Source organism: Carcharhinus amblyrhynchos, unplaced genomic scaffold, assembly GCF_965287045.1.
Source record: "Carcharhinus amblyrhynchos unplaced genomic scaffold, sCarAmb.v2.hapA scaffold_69, whole genome shotgun sequence".
NCBI classification, from domain to species: Eukaryota; Metazoa; Chordata; class Chondrichthyes; order Carcharhiniformes; family Carcharhinidae; genus Carcharhinus; species Carcharhinus amblyrhynchos.
This window is the reverse complement of record NW_027649809.1, coordinates 735,679-760,865: the sequence shown is the minus strand read 5'-3', so window position 1 is coordinate 760,865 and position 25,187 is coordinate 735,679. Positions and strand designations below refer to the sequence as shown.

Here is a 25,187-nt window from a genome sequence, read left to right as displayed (position 1 = left end):
GTTTAGGGCAGCACAGTGGCAAGGTGATTAGCACTGCTGCCTCACAGCACTAATGACTCAGGTTCAATTCTGGCCTTGAGTCACTGTCTTTGCACATTCTCCCCCGTGTCTGTGTGGATTTCCCCTGGTTTTCTCCCACAGGCCCAAAGATGTGCTGGTTAAGGTGCATTGGCCGTGCTAAATTTTCCCTCAGTGTTACCCGAACAGGCGCTGGAGTGTGGCGACTAGGGGGATTTTCACAGTAACATCAGACTGACAGAACACCCTTTGTCTTCCAGTGCTTCCCCGGAGCAGAGAAACTACGACATCTTCTTCCAGTGGATTCTCACGGTAACTTCACTGCAGTGTTAATGTAACTCTACTTACATAGAATCTAGAAGCAGAAGCAGGCCACTCGGCCCTTCAATCCTGCTATGCCATTCAGTTTAATCATGGCTGATCATCGAATACAATATCCTGATTCCCCCCATATCCCTTGATCCCTTTAGCCCCAAGAGCGATATCTAATTTCTTCTCAAAATCACACAACGTTTTGGCCTCAGCTACTTTCTGTGGTAGTGAAGTCAACGCATTCACCACCCTCTGGGTGAAGCAATTTCTCCTCACCTCAGTTAGAACACAGAATTCCTACAGTGCAGAAGGAAGCCATTTGGCCCATTGGGTTTGCATCGCCCACAATACCACCTCGGCTCCATTCCTGTCACCCCTCATATTTACCCTTCTAATCCCCTGGCATGAGGGTCAATTTAGCACGGCCAATCCACCTAACCCACACATCTTTGGACACTAAGGGGCAAATTAACATGGCCAATCCACCTAACCTGCACATCTTTGGACACTAAGGGGCAATTTAGCATGGCCAATCCACCCAACCTGAACATTTTTGGACACTAAGGGGCAATTTAGCATGGCCAATCCACCCAACCTGAACATTTTTGGACACTAAGGGGCAATTTAGCATGGCCAATCCACCTAACCTGCACATCTTTGGACACTAAGGGACAATTTAGCATGGCCAATCCATCTAACCTGCACATCTTTGGACACTAAGGGGCAATTTAGCATGGCCAATCCACCTAACCTGAACATCTTTGGACACTAAGGGGGCAATTTAGCATGGCCAATCCATCTAACCTGCACATCTTTGGACACTAAGGGGCAATTTAGCATGGCCAATCCACCTAACCTGAACATCTTTGGACACTAAGGGGGCAATTTAGCATGGCCAATCCACCTAATCTGCATATCTTTGGACACTAAGGGGCAATTTAGCACAGCCAGTCTACCTAGCCTGCACATCTTTGGACTGCGGGAGGAAACCGGAGCACCCCGAGGAGAACACGCAGACGCAGGGTGGAACATGCAGACTCTGCACAGACAGTGGCCCGAGGCCGGAACCGAACTGGATCCCTGGTGCTGTGAGGGAACAGTGCTAACCACTGTGCCATGTACTACCCGCGACCCCCCCCCGCCCCCCATACTCAAATTATGACACTACTTGCAACATGAATGAATAAACTTGAGACGGTGCTGAATGTTCAAACAGGTGTCCCAATACACGCAAAAGGAATAACTCACCTGGCAGCGGAAGTAGTTCTTTAAACCTGGCGCAGAGTGCCTGGTATTCACAGGTTTTCATAGGATTCACTTCAGGAGGCGGAGTCCAGCACAAGTTTTCCTTGATACCTGTGGAATGAGGGGCAGACGGTTCGGTGGGATTAGCACTGGGAGACAGCGAGTTGGATATCCGGAGCAGAATAATCAGGCTGGGAGCCGGCTGATGCTTTCAGCTGAAGCTCAGCGGGTTCTGTGACGCCACTCTGCCTTTAAGAAACATATTGTTTTCCCCACAGAATCCAGACAGTGCAGAAGAAGGAGGCCATTCAGCCCATCGAGTCTGCACCAACCACAGTCCCAGCCAGGCCCCATCCCCGTAACCCCTCATTTACCCTGCGAATCTCCCTGACACTAAGGGGCAATTTAGCATGGCCAATCCACCTCACTTACACATCTTTGGACACCGAGGGGCAATTTAACACAGCCAATCCATCTAACCCGCATGTCCTTGAACACTAAGGGGCAATTTAGCATGACCAATCCACCTAACCCGCACATCTTTGACCCTAAGGGGCAATTTAGCACGGCCAGTGCACCTAACCCGCATAGCCATTCCACCTAACTTGCACATCTTTGGACCGTGGGAGGAAACTGGAGCACCCGGAGGAAATCCACGCAGACGCAGGGAGAACGTGTAGACTCCACACAGACAGTGACCCAAGCTGGGAATTGAACCCAGATCCCTGGTGCTGAAAATTGCTACCTGGACCTCTGCCCAGATATGTTAACAAGCCAAAAATCCAGTATCACGTGAGCATACTTGAGTTTTGGTGCTAGAGTCAGAGGTTGACAGCATGGAAACAGGCCCTTTGGCCCAACTTGTCCATGCCACTTTTTTTAAAAAAAAATCCCTAAGCTAATTCCAATTGCCCACATCTGGCCCATATCCCACTATATGCATTGTACTCATGTAACTGTCTGAATGCTTTTTAAAACACAAAATTGTACCCACTTCTACTACTACCTCTGGCAGCTCGTTCCAGACACTCACCACCCTCTGTGTAAAAGAATTGCCCACCTGGACACTTGTGTCTGTCCCCTCTCACCTTAAACTTATGCCCTTGAGTTTAAGACTCCCCTTATCTTTAGGAAAAGATATCGACTATCTACCTTGTCTACGCCCCTCATTATTTTATTGACCTCTATAAGGTCACCCCTCAGCTTCAGCCAAAAAAGTCCCAGTTTATCCAGCCTCTCCTTATAACTCAATCCATCAAGTCCTGGAAGCATCCCAATAAATCTTTTCAGCACTCTTCCTATTTTAATCATATCCTTTCTATAATAGTGTGATCAGAATTGCACACAGTATTCCAAGTGTGGCCTTACCAAGGTCTTGTACAACTTCAACAGGACGTCCCAACTCCTGTATTCAATGTTCTGACCGATGAAACCAAGCATGCCGAATGCCTTCTTCACCACTCTGTCCACCTGTGACTCCACTTTCAAGGAGCTATGAACATGTAACCCCTAGATCTTTTTGTTCTGTAACTCTCCCCAATGCCCTACCATAAACTGAGTAAGTCTTGCCCTGGTTCAATCTACCAAAATGTATTCACTTCTCATTTGTCTAAATTAATCTCCATCTGCCATTCATCAGCCCACTGGCCCAGTTGATCAAGATCCTGTTGCAATTGGAGATAACTTTCTTCACTGTCCACTATGCCACCAATCTGCAAACTTACTAACAATGCCTCCTATATTCTCATCCAAATCATTAATATAAATAACAAATAACAGCACTGATCCCTGAGGCACCCCACTGGTCACAGGACTCCAGTTTGAAAAACAACCTCTACAACTACCCTCTGGCTTCTGTCAAGAAGCCAATTTTATATCCATTTAGATACCTCACCCTGCATGCTGTGAGATTTCACCGATTCTGAGGAAGGCATACGTTTATGAGGCATTGCTTTACATTGGAACAACAGTGATAGCTAGCTGTTAAGAGTTATACTGTTTAAGTGTTGTAATGGACAAAAAGTTATGCTAATTCTTTGTTATATTCTGTAATCTTAGTTTTTTTTAAAGAAAGATTTTTCTTAGGATTCTATGATTCCATGAATTTTGTTTTGTAAAAGCTCCCTGGTGGGTCATTTGAATCATACCTGGACTGAAATACCCAATGGTCACCCTAATGCCAAATTCAAGTGTAAAACTTAGGGTTGAGGCTGACTTCACAAAGCACTCCTTGGAGATTCTGGCCCGAGTCTAAACACCATCCACAGTGAAAGATCGCCCGACCGCATTCACTCACCATCAACCACATCAGCTTTCTCCACGTCACCCTGGCAATGTAAATGACCGCCATCACCTCCGATAGCCATGACATCATTTGTCACTATGGTAACCTGTAAGACATGACAACACATTGGCTTTAGAAACATAGGCGGCAGCACTGTGGCCTAGCGGGTTAGCACTGCTGCCTAGCGGGTTAGCACTGCTGCCTCATGGCGCCAGGGACCCAATTCGATTCCCGACCTTGGGTCACTACCTGTGCAGAGTTTTGCAGGTTCTCCCCCCACCCCCGGCCCGTGTCTGCGTGTGTTTCCTCCCTGTGCTCCAGTTTCCTCCCACAGTCCGAAAGACCTGCTGGTTAGGGTGCATTGACCCGAACAGATGTCCGAATGTGGCGATAAGGGGAACTTCGCAGTACGTTCATTGCAGTGTTAATGTAAACCTCACTTGTGACTGATAAATAAACTTTACTTGACTTAGGAACATAGGAATTAAGAGTGAGGGTTGGTAATTCAACCCCTCGAGCCCGCTTTGCCATTCAGTATGATCATGGCTGATCTCCATCGCATCCTAACTCCACTTCCCAGCCTTGTCCCCATCATCCTTTATCCCACTTTTGATCAAATATTTATCTATCTCTTCCAGAATCCATTGATTGATTCTGTATCCACTGCACTCTGCGGCACTGAGTTCCATAGATTCACAACCCTCTGAGAAGAAGCTTCTCCTTATCTCAGAACCCGCTTGGAGTACTGTGCGCAGCTCTGGTCGCCTCACTACAAGGAAGATGTGGAAGCTATTGAGAGGGTGCAGAGGAGATTTACAAGGACGTTGCCTTATGAGGATAGGTGGAGGGAGCTTGGTCTTTTCTCCCTGGAGAGACGAAGGTTGAGAGGCGACCTGATAGAGGTTTGTAAGATGCTGAGAGGTATAGACAGGGTGGATTCTCGGAGGCTATTCCCCAGGGCTGAAATGGTCGCTACGAGAGGACACGGGTTTAAGGTGCTGGGGAGTAGGTACAGAGATGTCAGGGGTAAGTTTTTCACTCAGAGGGTGGTGAGTGAGTGGAATCGGCTGCTATCAGTGGTGGTAGAGGCGAACTCGTTGGGGTCTTTTAAGAGACTTCTGGATGAGTACATGGGATTTAATGGGATTGAGGGTTATAGATAGGCCTAGTAGGTAATGGAAATGATCGGTGCAACTCGTGGGCCGAAGAGCCTGTTTGTGCTGTAGTGTTCTATGTTCTTTTTCGGTCTTGTAGCTCGCCCCTCTTACTCTACAACTGTGACCTATTGTCCTGGACTATTCTAGTAGGGGGGGGGATCATCTACTTAATCAATCCCTTTGAGTATTTTATACACCTTAATCAAACCCCCCTCCCCCCAAAATTCTTCTACCAGCCCAAGCTACTCAACTGGGCCTCACGTGACAGCCCTTTCAAACCTGGAATCAATCTAATGAACGTCTTCTGAACCGCCTCCAGTGCCACCACATCCCTCCTCAAACAAGGTGACCAAAACTGAACACAACACTCCAAATGTGGTCTCACCAAACGCCTGATACAACTGTCACAACGCTTCTCTATTTTTATACTCTAGACCCTTTGCAATAAATGCCAAGTTTCCATTTCCCTTCCTGCAAACCCACTTGAGTTTTCCAGTTTGGAACTCAAAACGAGCAAGGTTAGGAAGGAGCCAGAACACACCCACTGTCGCAAGTGATAGTCAGAAAATCATAATGGCACAGGAGGAGGCCATTCAGCCCACTGAATACAGTCAGATACAGACAGGGCTTTCTAAAGGAAGTGGGCAAGGAGATTGCAAACATTTTAACTATAATTGGGGGCGACACAATGGCTAACACTGCTGCCTTCCAGCGCCAGGGACCCGGGTTCGATTCCCAGCTCGGGTCACTGTTTGTGCAGAGTTTGTATGTTCTCCCCCGTGTCTGTGTGGGTTTCCTTCGGGTGCTCCGGTTTCCTCCCACAATCCGAAAGACATGCTGGTTAAATACACTGACTGTGCTAAATTCTCTCTGTGTTACCCGAACAGGCACCGGAGTGTGGCGACTAGGGGATTTTCAGAGTCACTCCATTGCAGTGTTAATGTAAGTCTTAATTGTGGCTAATAAATAAACTTTAAAACAAAATCAACTCCAAAAGCTTCACACTTCAGGAACTGTTCCACTTAGTTGTCAAATATTACACTTCACTCTATTATTAAAGAAAAATGTCAGAAGGAAGCCCTGACTAAAATTAGTAAAAGGCATGTTGTACTGGGTGATAAAAGGAGGAGGTTTGATTAGGGACTTACATGTGGAAGACTAGGGGCATGGCTGAGCTATTAAAATGTCCAGAGGGGCAATTTTTCAAACAGAGGATGGTGAGTGTCTGGAATGAGTGGCCAGAGGTAGTAGTAGAGGCGGGTACAATTTTGTCTTTTAAAAAGCATTTAGTCAGTCACATGGGTAAGATGGATATTGGCCAACTGCGGGCAATTGGGACTAACTTAAGGGTTTAAAAAAAAAGGCATCATGGACAAGTTGGGCCCAAGGGCCTGTTTCCTTGCTATAAACCTCCATGACTCTAAATGAATTCTTCACATCTGTTTTTACCAAGGACGTAGGCCAGCGAGAGAAGAGAGAACTGTCTCTAGGAGGGTTCAAAACTGATAAGTTTATTTATTTATTTGTTACTGTCACAAGTCAGCTTACATGAACACTGCAATGAAGTTACTGTGAAAATCCCCCTAGTCGCCGCACTCCAGCGCCTGTTCAGGTGCATCAAGGGAGAATTTAGCATGGTCAACGCACTCTAACCAGCACGTCTTTCGGACTGTGGGAGGAAACCGAGCACCTGAAGAAAACCCACGCAGACACAGGGGAGAGAACGTGCAAATTCTGCGCAGTGACCCAAACCAGGAATCGAGGCTGGGTCCCTGGCGCTGTGAGGCAGCAGTGCTAACCACTGTGCCGCCCTTAAGGAGCAACTGTTGGATAGACCATTGGCAGCTGAAGTTAATAAAGTTTTTTTTATTTAAAGGGTGGCGTGGTGGGTTCAATTCCCAGCTTGGGTCACTGTCTGTGCGAGTCTGCGTGGGTTTCCGCTGGCTGTTCCTACAATCCAAAGATGTGCAGGTTAGTTGGATTGGCCATGCTAAATTGCCCCTCAAGTCAGGGGATTAGCAGAGTAAATACGTGGGGTTACAGGAATAGGGCCTGGATGGAATAGTTGTCGATGCAGACTCGATGGCCTCCTTCTGCACTTTGGGATTCTATTCTATGGCATCAGATGAGACGCATCCAAGGACATTGAAGGAAGCGTGAGTGGAAATTGAAGGGGTTATAATCGTCCAGTCTTGTCACGACTCAGGGGAGGTGCCAGAGGATTGGAGAATTGCGATGTTGTTCATAAAAGTCTGCAAGGACAGGCCCTGCAATTACAGACTAGTCAGTTTAACTTCAGAGGCGGGAAAGCTTCTGGAACCAATTATTTGGGACAAGAGTTTGTAGTCACGTGGAAAAAGATGGGTTGATTCGGAAGAACCAGCATGGATTTTGAAAGGGGAAATGATTTTAACTCGCTTTTGTGAATCACAAGAGGCTGGCAGGCAGGTCCAACAAGTCGTTAAGAAGGTTGCAGGGGCTGCGTGCCACAGGGGCTAATGTGAAAGGAGGCTTGGGCCACTGAGATTTTATTTAAATGGGAGTGAAGAGAAATGGGTTTTGGGGCATCAGAACTGTTTGTAATGGAAGCGATTGGATTGACGTTTGATTCAGAGATTGCAGATAATAGGAGTTATTGGGCACTGAGATTTTATGTATTGGGTGTGATTAGTTGGGCAGCACGGTGGCACAGCGGTTAGCACTGCTGCCTCACAGCGATTCCTGGCTTGGATCACTGTCTACGTGAAGTTTGTACGTTCTCCCCATGTCTGCGTGGCTTTCCTCCGGTTTCCTTCCAAAGTCCAAAGATGTGTAGGTTAGGTGGATCGGCCATGCTAAATTGCTCCTTAGTATCCAAAGATGTGCAGGTTAGGTGGATTGGCTGTGCTAAATTGCCCCTTATTGGATGAATTGGCCACGGGAAACGTGCAGGTTTATGGGGATAGGACAGAGAAGGCGGCCTGGGTGAGATAGTCTGTCGGCGAGTTGGTGCAGACCTGGTGGGCTGAATGGCTCCTCTGCGTTGTAGGGATTCTATAATTCTGAGTGTGGGGGGGGGTGGTCCACTGACATTCAGTTCAGTCGCCAGGATTCGATGCCTGGGCCCCAGCCTCGCTGTCCCCAGCAGAGTCACTCACCTGCTCACACTGGCCGTACAGGTCAATGACAACGTAACACGGATTGGGAATGTCTTGGGCAGCCACACCTTGGTCCATTCCATTCACAAACAGGTGCAGCCCGTGGGTGTTGTCCACCAGGAGTCCAAGGACAGTCCCCTCTGGGCACGTGTCGAGGTTGGGACCATAATTGTCACAGATCTAACAGCAAGAAGTCGGAAGAGAATTAAAAATGACACAATTCTGGGACCATGGATAATATGGTGAACGTTGAGCAGTCACTCCATATTTGCATCACCACCCTTGCTACCAGCTTGTACAGATCAGGATGTCTTTCTCAATTCCAACTGATGACCTGAGGGGACAGAATCAGACTGTAGGACAAAGCCATTCAGCCCATTATACTTGTATTGAAAGAACAACCCAGTCTCCTATTCTCTCTAATATTTTTCCTTGTTCAGTATTTCGCCACACCTGACTTTCAAAGTTCCTGTGAAATCTGCTTCCACCTCTCCTTCAGGCAGCGCCTTGCAGGTCGCAACAACTCGCCATGTAGAATTGAGGGCGGCACAATGGTTACCACTGCTGCCTCACAGTGCCAGGGATCCGGGTTCGATTCCTGGCCTCTGGCTGGGTGGAGTCTGCACATTCTCCCCCTGGTGTCTGTGTGGGTTTCCTCCGGTTTCCTCCCACAGTCCAACGACGTGGGGGTTAGGCGGATTGGCCATGCTAAATTGCCCTTCAGTGTCGCAAGGGTTCGGTGGATTAGCCTCACCTCCTGGGATACTAAAGGACAATTTAGCATAGCCAATATGGTGGATTGGCCATGTTAAATTGCACCTAAGTGTCAGGGGGATTAGCAGGGTAAATTTTTGGGATATGGATAGGGCCTGGGTTGTCAGTGCAGGCTTAATAGGCTGAATGGCCTTCTTCAGCACTATAGGGATTCCGTGATTCTATAAAATCCCGAACTATTGTTTTGCTCATGATTCAGAATCAGAGAGGTTTACAGCATGGAAACAGGCCCTTTGGCCCAACATGTCCATACCGCCCCTTTTTATTTCACCACTAAGCTAGACCCCATTGCCCGTGTTTGGCTTATATCACTCCATACCCATCTTACCCAAATAACTGTTTAAATGCTTTTTAAGAGACAAAATTATACTCGCCTAGACTACTGCTTTTGGCAGCTTGTTCCAGACACCATCTTCTGACTTGAAGTGCACATAAACCAGTCAAAGTAAGCTGTGCTTTCTTGAAATTCATTTCATGGGACATGGGCATCGCTGGCTGGGCCAGCATTTATTGCCCATCTCTAGTTGCCCTTAGAGGGCAGTTGAGAGTCAACCAAGTTGCTGTGGCTCTGGAGTCACAGGTAGGCCAGATGAGGTAAGGACAGCAGATTTCCTTCTTTAAAGGATATTTGTGAACCAGGTGGGTTTTTCTGACAATGGACAATGGTTTCATGGTCATCAGTAGATTCTTTTTTGATTTTAAATTCCACCATCTACGATAGTGGGATTCGAACCCGGGTCCCCACAACAGTAACTAAATTTCTGGATTAATAGTCTAGCAATAATACCATGCCTCCCCTTCAGTGAAAAGCATTGTTTCTTGCGTGCTATACAAAGCATACTGTTCATAAAGTATGTTAGGGGAGAAGAAAAGAAGAGGCACCATGGCACAATGGTTAGCACTGCTGCCTCACAGTATCAGCTGCCCAGGTTCAATTCCTGGCTTGGGTCACATTTTCCCCGTGCCTGCGTGGGCTTCCTCTGGGGCTCTGGTTTCCTTCTGCAGTCCAAATGTGTGGGTTAGGTGGATTGGTCATGCTAAATTGCCCCTTAGTGTCAAGGAGTCTAGCTAAGGTTAATGTGTGGGGTTAGGGGAAAGGGCCTGGATGGGATTTGGTCGGTGAAGACTCAATGGGCTGAATGGCCTCCTTCTGCACTGTCGGATTCTATGATTGTGAGAGAGAGTGCAGAATGTAGTGTTACAGTCATAACTAGGTTGCAAAGAAAGATGAACTTAATATAGGTAGGTTCATTCAAAGGTCTGATGGCAGCAGGAAAGAAGCTGTTCTTGAGTCGGTTGGTACATGACCTCAGATTTCTGTATCATTTTCCCATCAGAGAAGGTGGAAGAGAAAATGTCTGGGGTGCGTGGGGTTTTTGATTATGCTGGCTGCTTTTCGAGGCAGCGACAAGTGTACACAAGAGTGAACGGATGGGAGGCTGATTTGTGTCATGGATTGGGTTTCATTTAAGATCCTTGGTAGTTCCTTGCAGTCTTGGGCAGAGCAGGAGCCACACCAAGCTGTGATACAACCAGAAAGAATGCTTTCTATGGTGCATCTGTACAAGTTGGTGAGAAATAGTGGATATGCAGAATTTCCTGAGCCTCCTGATAAAATAGAGGCATTGGTGGGCTTTCTTAACTATAAGATCTGTAGGGAGGGATCAGGACAGGTTGTTGGTGATCTGGACACCAAGAAGCCTGAAGCTCTCGACCCTTCCTACTTCACCTCATTGATGTGGACAGGGACACGTTCTCTGTTACGTTTCCTGAAGTCGATGACCATCTCCTTCATTTTGTTGACATTGAGGGAGAGATCATCACTGCACCAGTTCACCAGATTTGCTGTCTCATTCCTGTACTCCGTCTCTTCCTTGTTTGAAATCCGACCCACAATGGTGGTGTCATCAGCAAACTTGAAAATCGAGTTGGAGGGGAATTTAGCCACACAGTCATGGGTGTATAAGGAGTATAGCAGGGCTTGAGGATACAGCCTTGGGCGACATCGGTGTTGAGGATGATCGTGGAGGAGGTATTGTTACCTATCCTTACTGATTGCTGTCCGTGGGTTAGGAAGTCAAACTCAAAGTCCGTAATCATTATGCTCGAGTCTCTAGATTTAAGTTTATTTATTTATTAGTGTCACAAGTAGGCTTAAACTAACACTGCAATGAAGCCACTGTGAAAATCCTTTAGTTGCCACACTCTGGCGCCAGCTTGGTTGACACTGGGGGAGAATTTAGCACGGCCAGTACCTAACCAGCACGTCTTTCAGACTGTGGGAGAAACTGGGGCGTCCGGAGGAAACCCACGCAGACAGGGAGAGAATGTGCAGACTCTATACAGTGACCCAAGCCGGGAATCGAACCCAGGTCTCTGACGCTGTGAGACAGCAGTGTGCCACTTGGAAAAGCAGCCAGCATAATTGAACGCCCCACGCACCCAGGAAACACTCTCTTCCACCTTCTTCCATAAACAAAAGTCTGAGATCACATGCCAACCTACTCAAGAACAGCTTCATCTCCTTTCTGTATCAGGCCATCCAAAATGCATAACCCCCTGGTGATCCTGTTCAGCAGTCCCCGCTGTAAGTGCGATCGTGTTATAACAACTGAGGATGAATCAGTCCCTGGAGGACCCCGAAAGGAACAAAGCTCAGAATTCTCACCTTTAACGAATTGTGAAAGACAGAGTCCCGTTGGATCAGCCAAGCGGAACGTTTGATTGACGAGGCAGTCCCTGGAAAGTTAAACCGCTCGGGAGAGTTTCCGATCACGCCCAGCGACAACGACGAGGTCCACTGCGAGTTCAGACGATCGATCTGAATCTGAGGGGAGACACACAACGAGAAGAACGATTGAACAAGCGGCCATCGGCACTCCTCATCTTCCATTGGGTGGAATCCACCACAAGATAGAAACCCGATAGTGTAGGAGGAGGCCATTTGGCCCATCGGGTGTGCACCGACAGTAACTACTGACACCTAAATTTGTTCAAATTGAAGAAGAATGAGGAGGCCTCATGGCTTCACAGCAGTTTAAGCTCTTGGGGGTAGCTAAGGGCTGTGATTGCTTGGTTTTGTACTAACCAATGCCATGCGATCAACTTGCAGGAAGGGTCTTGCTGGGACAGCCGCAATCACACAAGTAACTTCAAAGACAGGGATGCCGGTCCTGCTTCAGAAGGGTTTTGAATTGTGACCGGATTGAAGACTGTGTCGTGACTGCAGGACTGTGATTCCTGATTAAATCTGGGGCTGAATCACGACCAAGGAAGGAAGTCCTGAAGGTCTGGCTGGAATTGGAACTTTGAATCGTGATTCCTGCTGGAGCTCATGTTGTATAAATGCCCACCTGTGTTTGTGTTTGATGAGAAGTCTGGTAGTCCCTGCTTTTCCTACAGCTCTGGAATAAACGCCAGAGTTTTGAAATAAAAACCACGGTATTTGGACTCACTAACAGTCTCAGGGGTATTATTTTACCTAAGACAAAAGCCAATCAACCTAACCCGCACCTCTTCGGAGTTTGGGAGGAAACCGGATCTTTGGGAGATCCAATGTTAATGGCAGGGCCCCGAACAGCATTGACGTACAGAGGGATCTTGGGGTTCAAGTCCATAGTCCCTGAAAGTGGCCACACAAATAGGCAGGGTGGTAAACAAGGCGTATGGCATGCTTGCCTTTATTGGTCGGGGCACGGAGTACAAGAATTAGGAAGTCACATTGCAGCTTTATAAAACTTTGGTTGGGCTGCACTTAAGTGTATTGTGTTTAATTCTGGTCTCCACCTTACAGGAAGGATGTGGAGGCTTTGGAGAGGGTTGCAGAAGAGGTTTACCAGGATGCCGCCTGGATTCGCGGGTATGAGCTATAAGGAGAGGCTGGACAAACTCGGGTTGTTTTCTCTGGAGTGGCGGAAGCTGAGGGGAGACCTGATAGAAGTCTATAAAATGATGAGAGGCAGAGCTAGGGCCTGGGTGGGATAGTTGGCAGTACAGGTTTGGTGGGCCAAATGGCCTACTTCTGCACCGTATGGACTCTACGATTTTGAGTAGCAGGCAACGTTATAAATAGGTTGGGCTGGAGGAAGAAGGTAAACGGTAGGCTAAGCTAAAATGAGGACATCAATGTGCCGGGACAAGGAATGGGGTGGCACTGCTGTGGTTAGCACTGCTGCCTGCCTCACAGCGCCAAGGGCCCAGGTTCGATTCCTGGCTCGGCTCACTGTCTGCACGGAGTTTGCATATTCTCCCCATGTTTGCATGGGTTTCCTCCAGGTGCTCCGGTTTCCTCCCACACTCCAAAGATGTGTGGGTTAGGTGAATTGGCCAAGCTAAATTGTCTCTTAGTGACGGGGGAGATTAGCAGGCTACATACGTGGGGTTATGGGGATAGGGCCTGGGTGGGTCTGTTCTCGGTGCAGGCTTGATGGGCTGAATGGCCCCCTTTGGTACTGTAGGGACTCTGTTCTATAATTTGCCCTGCACTGCATTGGGAGTGGAGTCATAGAGATTTACAACATGGAAACAGGCCCTTCGGCCCAACTTGTCCATGACGCCCCCTTTTTAAACCCAAAGCTAGTCCCAATTGCCCGCGTTTGGCCCATATCCCTTTATACCCATCCTATCCATGTAACCGTCTAAACGCTTTTAAGAGACAAAATCGTACCTGCCTCTGGCAGCTTGTTCCAGACATTCACCACCCTCTGTGAGAAAAAATTACCCCTCTGGACACTTTTGTAACTCTCCCCTCTCACCTTAAACCTATGCCCTCTAATTTTAGACTCCTCTACCTTTGGGAAAAGATGTGACTATCTAGCTGATCTGTGCCCCTCATTGTTTTATAGACCTCTATAAGATCACCCCTCAACCTCCTACGCTCTAGAGAAAGAAGTCCCAGTCTATCCAACCTCTCCTTATAACTCAATCCATCAAGTCCCGGTAGCATCCTAGTAAATCTTTTCTGCACTCTTTCTAGTTTAGTAATATCCTTTCTACAACAGGGTGACCAGAACTGTACACAGTATTCCAAGTAACAGCGTCTCTTCGGTAAGGGTTAAAACAGACCCCGCTGCTGACAGGAAACAGTCAGTCCAGGCTCTCATGATGGAACAGCGGAGAAGGCAATGTCTGCAGAGAGAAACAAGGCATTGCATATAGGAGTAAGGGCCTGAAAATGATTCCAAGAGTAACATAGAAGAACTGGACATTAGCACAAACCAGAAGCTCAGAGTGCCTCTCCAGTTTCACATACCAGGTTCAGTGCTGTGAAATGTTGGGGGATGGGTTCTAATTGTGTGCGACAGGCTAGGATGGGCGGAATGGCCTCCCCCGCTCAGTAGTTAGTTCCTGAGCAGGCTGTAGATGGTCAGAAAAAGCAAACCTTCACAACTGGCATGCCCATTCTTCCCACACACAGCTCAACACAAAGACTGATGTCTGCCTGAGGCTCTGCAGAACCCAACCCATCACCCTCCACCAACCATCCCCCCAACCTGGCACTCATCACCCACCCATCCATCACCTGGCACCCACCACCCATCCATCCCCCATCCTGCACCCTCCAATCAGCCCCCACCCAACCCATCACCCACTATCAACCATTCCCCCCAACCTAGCACTCATTACCTATCCATCCATCACCTTGCACCCATCCATCCCTCATCCTGCACCCTCCACCAACCATCCCCCACTCACTCAACGCCCATTACCAAACATTCCCCACCTGGCACTCATTACTCACCACTCATCACCTGGCACCAGCCATCCATCCATCCCCCATCCTACACCCACTACCAACCACCACCCCCCCAACCTGCACTCATCATCCACTCATCCCACACCCACCACCAACCATCCCCCACTCAACCCATCACTCAACCATCCATCCCACCCCCACCTGGCATTCATCACCCACCCATCCATCACTTGGCACCCATCACCCAATAACACCATCCCCCACCCAACTCACCTGGCAAGCATCCACCCCATCTCCCACCCACCCATCCACCATGCATCCATTACTCACCCAGCACCCTCCTCATCCATCCACTCACTCTTCCCCTACTTGGCACCCACTCTTGCCCCACTTGTCACCCATCTGTCAGACAGCACCCTCCACCTAACCCCCTCCACTCTTGTTACCTGAAAGAGTAGTTGGCGGGGCAATGGCTGGGCAGATGCCACCACACCTTGGTTGTAGCTGGCCACCCTGGTGGCGGTGTGGCCATTGTTGGACAACAAGATGTTCCTGCCGTGATTCTCCATGAATTCCACGGTGGCCAGGAAGACCGAAGCTTCATTCTCGCACTGAAAGAGACGCAGCGTTCAATTAATGCAAGACCCTGAGCTGCTCAGGCCGAAAGAGAGGTCAAAATACATCCCTGCCCCAGGACCCCCACCCCCACACAGCCCCGAGACCCCCTGCCCCAGGACCCCCACCCCCACGCAGCCCTGAGACCCCCTGCCCCAGGACCCCCACCCCCACACAGCCCCGAGACCCCCTGCCCCAGGACCCCCACCCCCACGCAGCCCCGAGACCCTCTCCTCCTGGACCCCCACCCCCACACAGCCCCGAGACCCCCTGCCCCAGGACCCCCACCCCCACGCAGCCCTGAGACCCCCTGCCCCAGGACCCCCACCCCCACACAGCCCCAAGACCCCCTGCTCCAGGACCCCCACCCCCACGCAGCCCCGAGACCCTCTCCTCTTGGACCCCCATACAGACCCGAGACCCTCTCCGCCCCGCCCACCCCCACGCAGCCCCGAGACCCTCTCCCCTCCGCCCACCCCCGAGACCCTCTCCCCCCCGTGCAGCCCCGAGACCCTCTCCCCCCGCCCACCCCCATGCAGCCCTGAAACCCCCTCCCCCCGCCCAATCCCGAGACCCTCTCCCCCCCACCACACCCAACCCCAAGACTCTCCCCCCAACACATAACCCGAGACCTTCATTCCTCCTCACATACCCCCCACCACACAACCCTGAAAACCAATACAATCCCTGTCATACTCTCAACTTCTCTCCATTTCAATTGTGAGTTTGGGATGTGCAGCAATGTAAGGAGGGGCTGGGCTAAAGCTAAAGGTGGCTGTGACTGTACCATATTACATTGCAGGAGCTCAGTACTTCCAGGAAAGGTACAGCTTGGGATAGCACGGTGGCACATATTGTTAGCACCGCTGTCTCACAGCACCAGGGACCCGGGTTCGATTCCCAGCTTGGGTCACTGTCTGTGCAGAGTTTGCACGTTCTCCGGGTGTCTGTGCGGGTTTCCTCCGGGTGCTCCGCTTTCCTCCCGCAGTCCAAAGATGCCCCTTAGTATCCAAAGATGTGCAGGTTAGGTGGATTGGTCGCACTAAATTGCCCCTTATTATTACCCAAACGTGTGCCAGAGTGTGGCGACTCGGGGATTTTCACAGTGACTTGATTGCACTTGTAACACTAATAAATAAATGAACTTTAAATAAAATAGAAGAAAGCTCCCTCTACACTGACCCCATTAAACATCCCCAGGACAGGTACAGCACAGGATTAAATACAGAGTAAAGCCCCCGTTACTCTGTCCCCATCAAACACTCCCAGGACAGGTACACCATACTCTGCCCAAGACTGCGTGAAACTACAAAAGACCCTGAACATAGACCAGTCCCATCTCGCAAACCAGCCTCCCATCCATTGACTCTGTCTACACTTCCCGCTGCCTTGGGGAAAGCAGCCAGCGTAATTAAGGACCCCCCCACGCACCCCGGACATTCTCTCTTCCACCTTCTTCCATTGGGAAAAAGATACAAAAGTCTGAGGTCACGTACCAACTGACTCAAGAACAGCTTCTTCCCTGCTGCTGTCAGACTTTTGAATGGACCTACCTCACATTAAGTTGATCTTTCTCTACACCCGAGCTATGACTGTAACACTTCATTCTGCACCCTCTCCTTTTCTTTTCTATGAGCAGTATGCTTTGACTGTACAGTGCGCAAGAAACAATATTTTTCACTCTATCCTAATTCACGTGACAATAATAAATCAAATCCTTCTTCCCTATGTACTCTATGAATGGTATGCTTTGTCTGTATCGCACACAAGAAACAATACTTTTCACTGTATCCCAATACGCGTGGCAATAATAAATCAAATCAGAGAAGCGGGGAACAGAAGCCGTGCGGCCTTTTCTTACAGGGCTCAGCTCCTCCTCCTCTTCACTGCAGCTATCTGACGACATCGAGGGCGGTTTCGTACTCTCGGTCTCCTCCAGGGTGCTGGAGCTCACGATAGACACGGACACCACCTTCCCATACAAATCGACGACCGCAAACACATTCTGGAAGCATGAGGGAGAGAGGAGAAAGAAAATGAACAATTTAGTAAAGTTAACATTCAAATCCGAGGCACTGAGAGGGTCGGATCCTGTCGAGATTAGGATGGAATGTATTAAATAAGCATTCCAGCATTAAACAAAAACAGGCCATTCGGCCCAACTGCTTAATCCTTTGTTGATGCCCCACAGGAACCAACCACCAAGCTTCTTTCATCTTAATTCTATCAGCACTGCTTTGGGGGGCATGGTGGCACAGCGGGTTAGTACTGCTGCCTCACCTCGTCAGGGACCTGGGTTCGATTCCCAGCTTGGGTCACTGTCTGTGTGGCGTCTGCACGTTCTCCCCTTGTCTGCGTGGGTTTCCTCCAGGTGTTCCTGTTTCCTCCCACACTCCAAAGATGTGCAGGTTAGGTGGATTGCCCCTTAGTGTCCAATGATGTGCGGGTCAGGTGGATTGGCCATGCTAAATTGCCCCTTAGCGTCCAAAGATGTGCCAATCAGGTGGATTGGCCATGCTAAATTGCCCCTTAGCGTCCAAAGATGTGCAGGTTAGGTGGATTGGCCATGCTAAATTGCCCCTTAGCGTCCAAAGATGTGCCAATCAGGTGGATTGGCCATGCTAAATGGCCCCTTATTGTCCAAAGACGTGTAAGGTAGATGTGTGGACAGAGAAAGAATGGCAATGACAATGATTTAACAACAATAATGGCAATTGTGGCTTTAAGATTGCTTTTCTATCTGAGAGTTCAGCATGCTGTGATTTTGTAGTTAATTTCTAGATTAAATGCAGATGGAGGTCATAAAGTTTCTCTGGTTTGAGAACTGTGATCTGAAGCTACCCAGATAAGGGAAGTTGTTTGCAGTGACCCAGACAGTGTGGCTGTTATGAACGGAGCACAATGTAATGGTGTTGTTCGCGAGTGATCTCTTTGCACGTTTGAGCCACGTGAGCGGTTCCTGATTACACAGTTGGCTGGATAACAGGAGCTTCTGGAAGCCAATGGAGAATTGTGGATAAAGAGACACGTGCAGTCTTTGTTTGCCAGCAATAACCTGAGGAGACCAACCATCGCAAGAAGACCTGTACCCTAAAGGATGCTTCAGAGAAGATAGATTCTACATTGAGATATTTTTCACTTAAATAGTTAAAGTTGATGTTCAGTTAAAGATAAGATGTGGTTGAAGAGCTGAAGTTTAGCTGAAAGTTAATGTTCAGTTAGTTAAAGTTCCATAAAGAGTTAATGAGTTGCAACTGTTAATTGTTTGAGTTGGTTCTAGAAGTGTTAAATCAAAAAAAAATTGAATTACTGTCTTTGTTTGTCTCAACAAAGGGGAATGCTTGGAAGATGTTTAAATTAAAAGCTTTATAACAGATGGATTGGCCATGCTAAATTCTCTTCAGTGTCCCAAGATGTGTAGGTTAGATGGATAATAAACGTGTGGGGTTATGGAAATCAGATAGGGGAGAGGACCTGGGTAAGACACACTGTCAGAGAGCCAGTGCAGACTTGATGCCCTGGTTATTCTCCCACTCTCACCCACCTTTCTCTCTCCCTCACCACCCCCCTGCCCTCCTCAAGGCCAATTCCTGCTTTGAGTTACTTTTCCCAGGAAGGCACACAGTTGCTCCAGATGGAGACTGACCAGAGCTCTGGAGATGGACCATGATAACTGCAACACTCTTTACAGTAAGAGTTTCTCACCGTGTATATAACTGTCTGCTATTAAGGGTCAAACTGGCAGTGTTTGCCTGCTTCCAGCTCCGGCTATCTTCCCCGTCAGTGGTGGCCACTCACCTTGGCGATTCCAGCCGCTGCCACGCCCATGTCCTCTCCGTCAACGAAAATATGCATGGTGTCATCGCTGGCATGCTTCACACCAACCCGGTTACCCACCTGCGGCAAAGACGCACAAAGTGAGAACGATGGCAATCTCGGTCAAAGCTGTGAGGTGCTGCAGTGGTTGGGGTTGGGGTTGGAGTTGGGGGAGGGTGACCACATATTCCACAGAGATACAAGTGAGCCATGGGAAGAAGTGCGGGCCCAGCCCTGGCTGCAACCTTGCACCCCTTCACCTGTGGTCCAAGTGGGATCCAACGGTATACACAGGACAAGGAAAGAGGTTTGTTTTAGGGATTATGAGCAGCTGGGGGCTAAATTAAAAAGCAGAACTTTGAAGGTAACAATCTCTGGATTATTACCTGAGTGACGAGGGTAAGTAGAACAAGAGGGATGAATGCGTGCCCCAAAGATCAGTGAAGAAGAAAAGGTGGATTGGCCATGCTAGATTGCACATTAGTGTCCAAAGATGTGTAGGTTAGGGGGATGGGCCATGCTAAATTGCCCCTTAGCGTCCAAAGATGTGCAAGTTAGGGGGATGGGCCATGCTAAATTGCCCCTTAGCGTCCAAAGATGTGCAAGTTAGGGGGATTGGCCATGCTAAATTGTGTCAGGGTAAACACATGGTGTTACGGAGATAAGGGCTTGGTGAGATTGTTGTTGGTGTGGGCTCGATGGGCTGAATGGCCTTCTTCTGTGCAGGAGGGATTCTATGAAAAGAATTTTGATTCAGGGGAGCTAATTCTGGGGAAAAGTGGGAACTGTGGAGTTAGTATTCACCCTAACTGTGTTGGGACTATGTGTTGGTTAGCTATTTAACTAGGATGGAAGAAGGTTTTAAAACAAATAGTGAAGATTGTGTTTGGGGGGGAGCGGGGGGAGGTGCGTAAAGCAATCACCATCAGTCAGGAAATGGTGCTCAGGAAACAGTCAGAGAGAAAAGCCGATAAGTCCCCAGAACCAGATGGCTGGTATCCTCAGGACTGAAGAAACAGCAGTACACTGCATTGCTGTCTCACTGGGCCAGGGTTCAATTCCCGGCTTGGGTGACTGCGCGGAGTCTGCATGTTCTCCCCGTGTCTGCGTGGGTTTCCTCTGGTTCCCTCCCATACCCCAAAGATTAAGTTTTAAAGTTTGTTAGTCACAAGTAAGGCTTACATTCACACTGCAATGAAGTTACTGTGAAATTCCCCAAGTCGCCACACTCCGGTGCCTGTTTAGGTCAACGCACCCCAACCAGCACGTATTTCAGACTGTGGGAGGAAACTGGAGCACCCGGAGGAAACCCACGAAGACATGGGAAGAGTGTGCAGACTCCACACAGACAGTGATCCAAGCTGGGAATCAAACACTAGTCCCTGGTGCTGTGAAGCAGCAGTGCTAACCACCGTGCTACCATACCACCCTGATGTGCAGGTCAGGTTTATTGGCCATGCTACATTGCCCCATAGTGTCAGGGGGACAAGGTAGGGATTACGAGAATAAGTCCTGCGTGGGATTGTGGTCAGTGAACATGGGATGGGCTGAATGGCCTTCTTCTGCACTGCATAGGCTATAATCTTCTAAACTTCCTTTGATTGTGGAAGGGTCCCAATGGATTGGAAAATATCCAATGCAGCTCCTTGATTCAGTAAAGGAGGGAGAGAGGACACAGGAAACTTTGGGCCGGTTAACCTAATGTACGGTGGCACAGTGGTTAGCATTGCTGTCTCTCAGCACCAGGGACCTGGCTTGGGTCACTGTGTGGAGTTTGCACATTCTCCCGTGTCTGTGAGTGTTTCCTCCGGGTGCTCCGGATTCCTGCCACAGTCCGAAAGACTGGTGCTGGTTAGGGTGCATTGGCCATGCTAGATTCTCCCTCAGTGAACCCAATCAGGCGCAGGCGTGTGGCCACTAGGGGATTTTCCACAGTAACCTCACTGCAGTGTTAATGTACCTGTGACTAATAAATAAACGATAACTCTAATGTCTTATCGGGAAAGGCCAGGATCCATTATATAGATGATTATAGTCGGATTCTTAGAAAGATATGTTTTGCAAAGGCAAAGTTGCTACAAGTACTTGAATAAACTTCTGACTCAGAGGCAGGAGTGGTTACGAGTGAGCTACCGTTGCCAAGTATGGCAAGGCACCTGAAGGGAAGCCCAGCAGAACGAGATCAGTTCTCCCAGGCAATCTCAGACAGTTGCCAGGCTCCGTGTGCGTGGCCGTCAGTTTGGAGCGGACACCCCCTTCCTGCCCTCTTACCGTCAGCCGTTCCATCGAGAAGCCGTAGTTCTGTTTCTGCAGTGTCCCATTCCGCCGGACCTCGGAGCCACTGACCAGCCAGCTGACCTTCGACCGCAGCTCCAGCAGGGAAGAGGGGAGGCCCGAGGAGGTGCAGGAGATGTCCAGCGGCTGAAGGGTGGTCAGCCCCATGTGCAGCGAGCCGGACCACTGCTCGTCAATCTCGTCAATTTTGACCTGTGGGTTACAGCGGCGAGAGAGAGAGAAAGAGAGGGGATGTGAGAGGGAGACAAAGACAAGCTTTGGAGAGCTCACGAAGACATTCTACACTGAGAACTAACCGTACCATTTACAGGAACACTCTGCATGGTTAAGTCTGGGCTCCAGTTACCTGACGGACAGCATCAAAGACTTTCTGATGCGAAATGAGTTTTTAAAAGCTCAGGTACACTGACAATTCAAGTTGCAAATCTCACTCAGGAAGGGTCAAACACAAACTGATGTGCAATTTTACGCTAGTGCTGGAGCCCAGCTGGTGTGTGGGACCTTTAATCTGTATTGAACCTTGTGCTGTCCCAACTCTGTGAACACTTTCCCCCACTTTTTATTCTTTCCTAGAATCAGAGTGTCACTAGCAACAACAATGGCGGCACAGTGGTTAGCACTGCCACCTCACAGCATCAGAGTCTTGGGTCACTGCCTGTGTGGAGTATGCACATTCTCCCCGTGTCTGTGTGGGTTTCCTCCGGATGCTTTGGTTTCCTCCCACAGTCCGAAGATGTGCGGGTTAGGGTGCACTGGCCATAATAAATTCTCCCTCAGTTATCCAAACAGGTGCTGGAGTGTGGCGGCTAGGGGGATTTTCACACTAACTACATTGTTAATGGAAGCCTACTTGTGACAATAGTAAAACTGTAAGAATATTCTTGGGTTTATTCAGGTTACAAACAATTGTGAAAATTAAAGTTCCATGATTTGATTTGATTTGATTTATTATTGTCACATGTATTGGGATCCAGTGAAAAGTATTGTTTCTTGCCTGCTACACAGACAAAGCATACCGTTCATAGAGAAGGAGAGAGTGCAGAATGGAGTGTTACAGTCATATTTCCCACGGCTACGGGAAATGGTCGCTACGAGAAGACACAGGTTTAAGGTGCTGTGGAGCAGGTACAGGGGGGATGCCAGGGGTAAGTTTTTCACTCAGAGGGTGCTGAGTGAGTGGAATCGGCTGCTGTCGGTGGTGGTAGAGGCGAACGCGCTGGGGTCTTTTAAAAAAGACTTCTGGATGAGTACATGGATTTAACAGGATTAAGAGTTATAGATAGTTCAATGGCCTGATAGGTAGGGATATGATCGGCGCAACTTGTGGGCCAAAGGACCTGTTTGTGCTGTAGTGTTCTATGTTCTAAAAGCAAGGGTCCCAATACTGGCCTCTGGGAAACTCCACCACAAACCTTCCTCCTCAACTCTGTTCTAAATTGACTCCCCCTTATTTTGAGGCTGTCCCCACTAGTTCTTGTTTCCTTTCTAAGTGGAAATAATCTCTCTGCTTCTACTCTGCCTAGCCCCTTCATTATTTTATATGTCTCTGCAAGATCTCCCCTCAGCCTTCTAAACTCCAACGAGTACAGGCCCAATCTACTCAATCTCTCCTCATAAGCTCACCCCCTCATCTCCAGAATCAACCTGGTGAACCTTCTCTGCACTCCCTCCAAGGCCGATATAACCTTTCGCAATTAAGGGAACCAAAATTGCACACAGTGCTCTAGTTGCAGCCTCAGCAGTAACTTGTACAATTGCAGCAAGACCTCCCTGCTTTTATATTCTATCCCCCTCGCTATAAAGGCCAACATTCCATTCACCTTCTTGATCACCTGCTGCACCGACAGACTGGGTTTTTGCAATTCATGCACAAGGACCCCCAGGTCCCTCTGCACAGTAGCATGCTGTAATTTTTCACCATTTAAATAATAGTCCATTTTGCTATTATTCCTTCCAAAGTGGATAACCTCACACTTGCTAACGTTATACTCCATCTGCCAGGTCTTCGTCCACTCACTTAGCCTATCCAAATCTCTCTGCGGACTTTCCGCGTCCTCCACGCAATTCACTTTCCCATTCATCTTCGTGTCATCTGCAAACTTTGTTACCCTACACTCAGTCCCCTCCTCCAGATCGTCTATGTACATGGTAAACAGTTGAGGCCCCAGCACCGATCCCTGCGGCACGCCACTAGTCACCAACTGCCAACCAGAAAAGCACCCATTTATTCCAACTCTCTGCTTCCTGTTAGATAGCCAATCCTCAATCCACGCTAACACTTTACCCCCAACTCCGTGTACCTTAATCTTCTGCAGCAACCTTTTGTGGGGCACCTTATCAAATGCCTTCTGGAAATCGCCTTTGGAAATCCCCTACCCTACTCCCTAATGCACCTAACCAGGACATCTTTCGGACTGTGGGAGGAAACAGGATCACCTGGAGGAAACCCACGCAGACGAGAGAGAACTTGCAAACCCCGCACAGACGGTGACCTGAGCTGGAAATTGAACCTGGGTCCCTGGTGCTGTGAGGTAGCAGTGCTAACCACTGTGACACTGTTGGCATTGCCAGTGACACCTTGATCCTGTGAAAGAATAAAGGCAGGGGTGGGGGGAGGGGGGAGCGGAATTCACAGGGCTGAGACAGCACGCGGTTAGGTACAGATTAAAGATCCCCCACACCAGGGTTAACCACAGTGCCCCTGTGTCACCCCGTATAGTATGCTTTTCTTAATTACATGTTTTACCAAAACTGTATACTGTGTTAACTTTTCTCACCACATCTCCTGCCACCTTCAATGAACTAGGTACATTTGCACCCAGTCTCTCTGCTTCTGCACATCCTAAAGAATTCCAGGCAGCACAGTGGCACAGCAGGGTAGCATTGCTGCTTCACAGTGCCAGGGACCCGGGTTCGATTCCCGGCTTGGGTCACTGTCTGTGTGGAGTCTGCTAATTCTCCCCCCCCCACCGTGTCTGCGTTGGTTTCCTCTGGTTTCCTCCCACAGTCTGAAAGGCACGCTGTGTAGGTGCATTGGCCCTAACAGGTGCCGGACTGTGGCGATGAGGGGAATTTCACAGTAACTTAATTGCAGTGTTAATGTAAGCTGACTTGTGACACTATAATAAATAAACGTTAACTTTTACTTTACATTGCTGTGGCTCTGGAGTTAGGTACACTGGCCGTGCTAAATTCTCCCTCAAGCCAATTCTAATTTCCAAATTCTACCCTAACAGGCGCCAGACTGTGGTGACGAGGGGATTTTCACAGTAACTTCATTGCAGTGTTATGTAAGCCTTACTTGTGACTAATAAATAAACTTTACTTTTGTTTTATTTTACTTTATTTTGTCCCTCCATATCCTTCCTACCAATATGCATCACCTCTCACTTCTCTGCTTTCAACTGCATCTTCTAGCTATCTGCCCACTCCACCAACTTGCAAATGTACTTGTGAAGTTTTTACACTATCCCCCTCACAGATTACAAAACTTCCAAGTTTTGTGTCAATGGCAAACTTTGAAATTGCCCCCGCACACCAAGATCTACATCATTAATATATCTCAAGAAAAGCAAGAGTCCCCATTTATGACCTCTGGGAAACTCCACCACAAACCTCCCTCCAGCCCGAAAAATATCCGCTGATCATGACCCCCTGCTCCCTGTTAATTCAGCCAATTTTGTATCCACGTTGCTACTGCCCCTGTTATTCCACAAGCTATAACATTCCTCACAAGTCTGTTTTATGGTGCTGTATCCAATGTCTTTTCAAAGTCCAGGCGCACAACTCCAAAGTACACACCAACAACATGAGCCTCTCGATTGCCTCTTCAAAAAAAC

At 48.6% G+C, this 25,187-nt stretch overlaps 1 protein-coding gene across 5 annotated transcripts in view; it reads right to left on the bottom strand.

Annotated features, from left to right (window-relative positions):
- The window catches only part of neurl4 (neuralized E3 ubiquitin protein ligase 4), an 86,247-nt gene that overhangs the window by 16,258 nt on the left and 44,802 nt on the right, over positions 1-25,187 (bottom strand). For all 5 annotated transcript variants that reach the window (XM_080182590.1, XM_080182591.1, XM_080182593.1 and 2 more), the window contains 8 exons: positions 21,325-21,540; positions 19,036-19,134; positions 17,099-17,242; positions 15,069-15,233; positions 11,596-11,754; positions 8,154-8,333; positions 3,872-3,965; positions 1,579-1,686 (listed from right to left, as the gene is read on the bottom strand). In XM_080182590.1, coding sequence (XP_080038716.1) covers positions 1,579-1,686; positions 3,872-3,965; positions 8,154-8,333; positions 11,596-11,754; positions 15,069-15,233; positions 17,099-17,242; positions 19,036-19,134; positions 21,325-21,540 — 1,165 coding nt within the window. The remainder of the gene's footprint in view (positions 1-1,578; positions 1,687-3,871; positions 3,966-8,153; positions 8,334-11,595; positions 11,755-15,068; positions 15,234-17,098; positions 17,243-19,035; positions 19,135-21,324; positions 21,541-25,187) is intronic.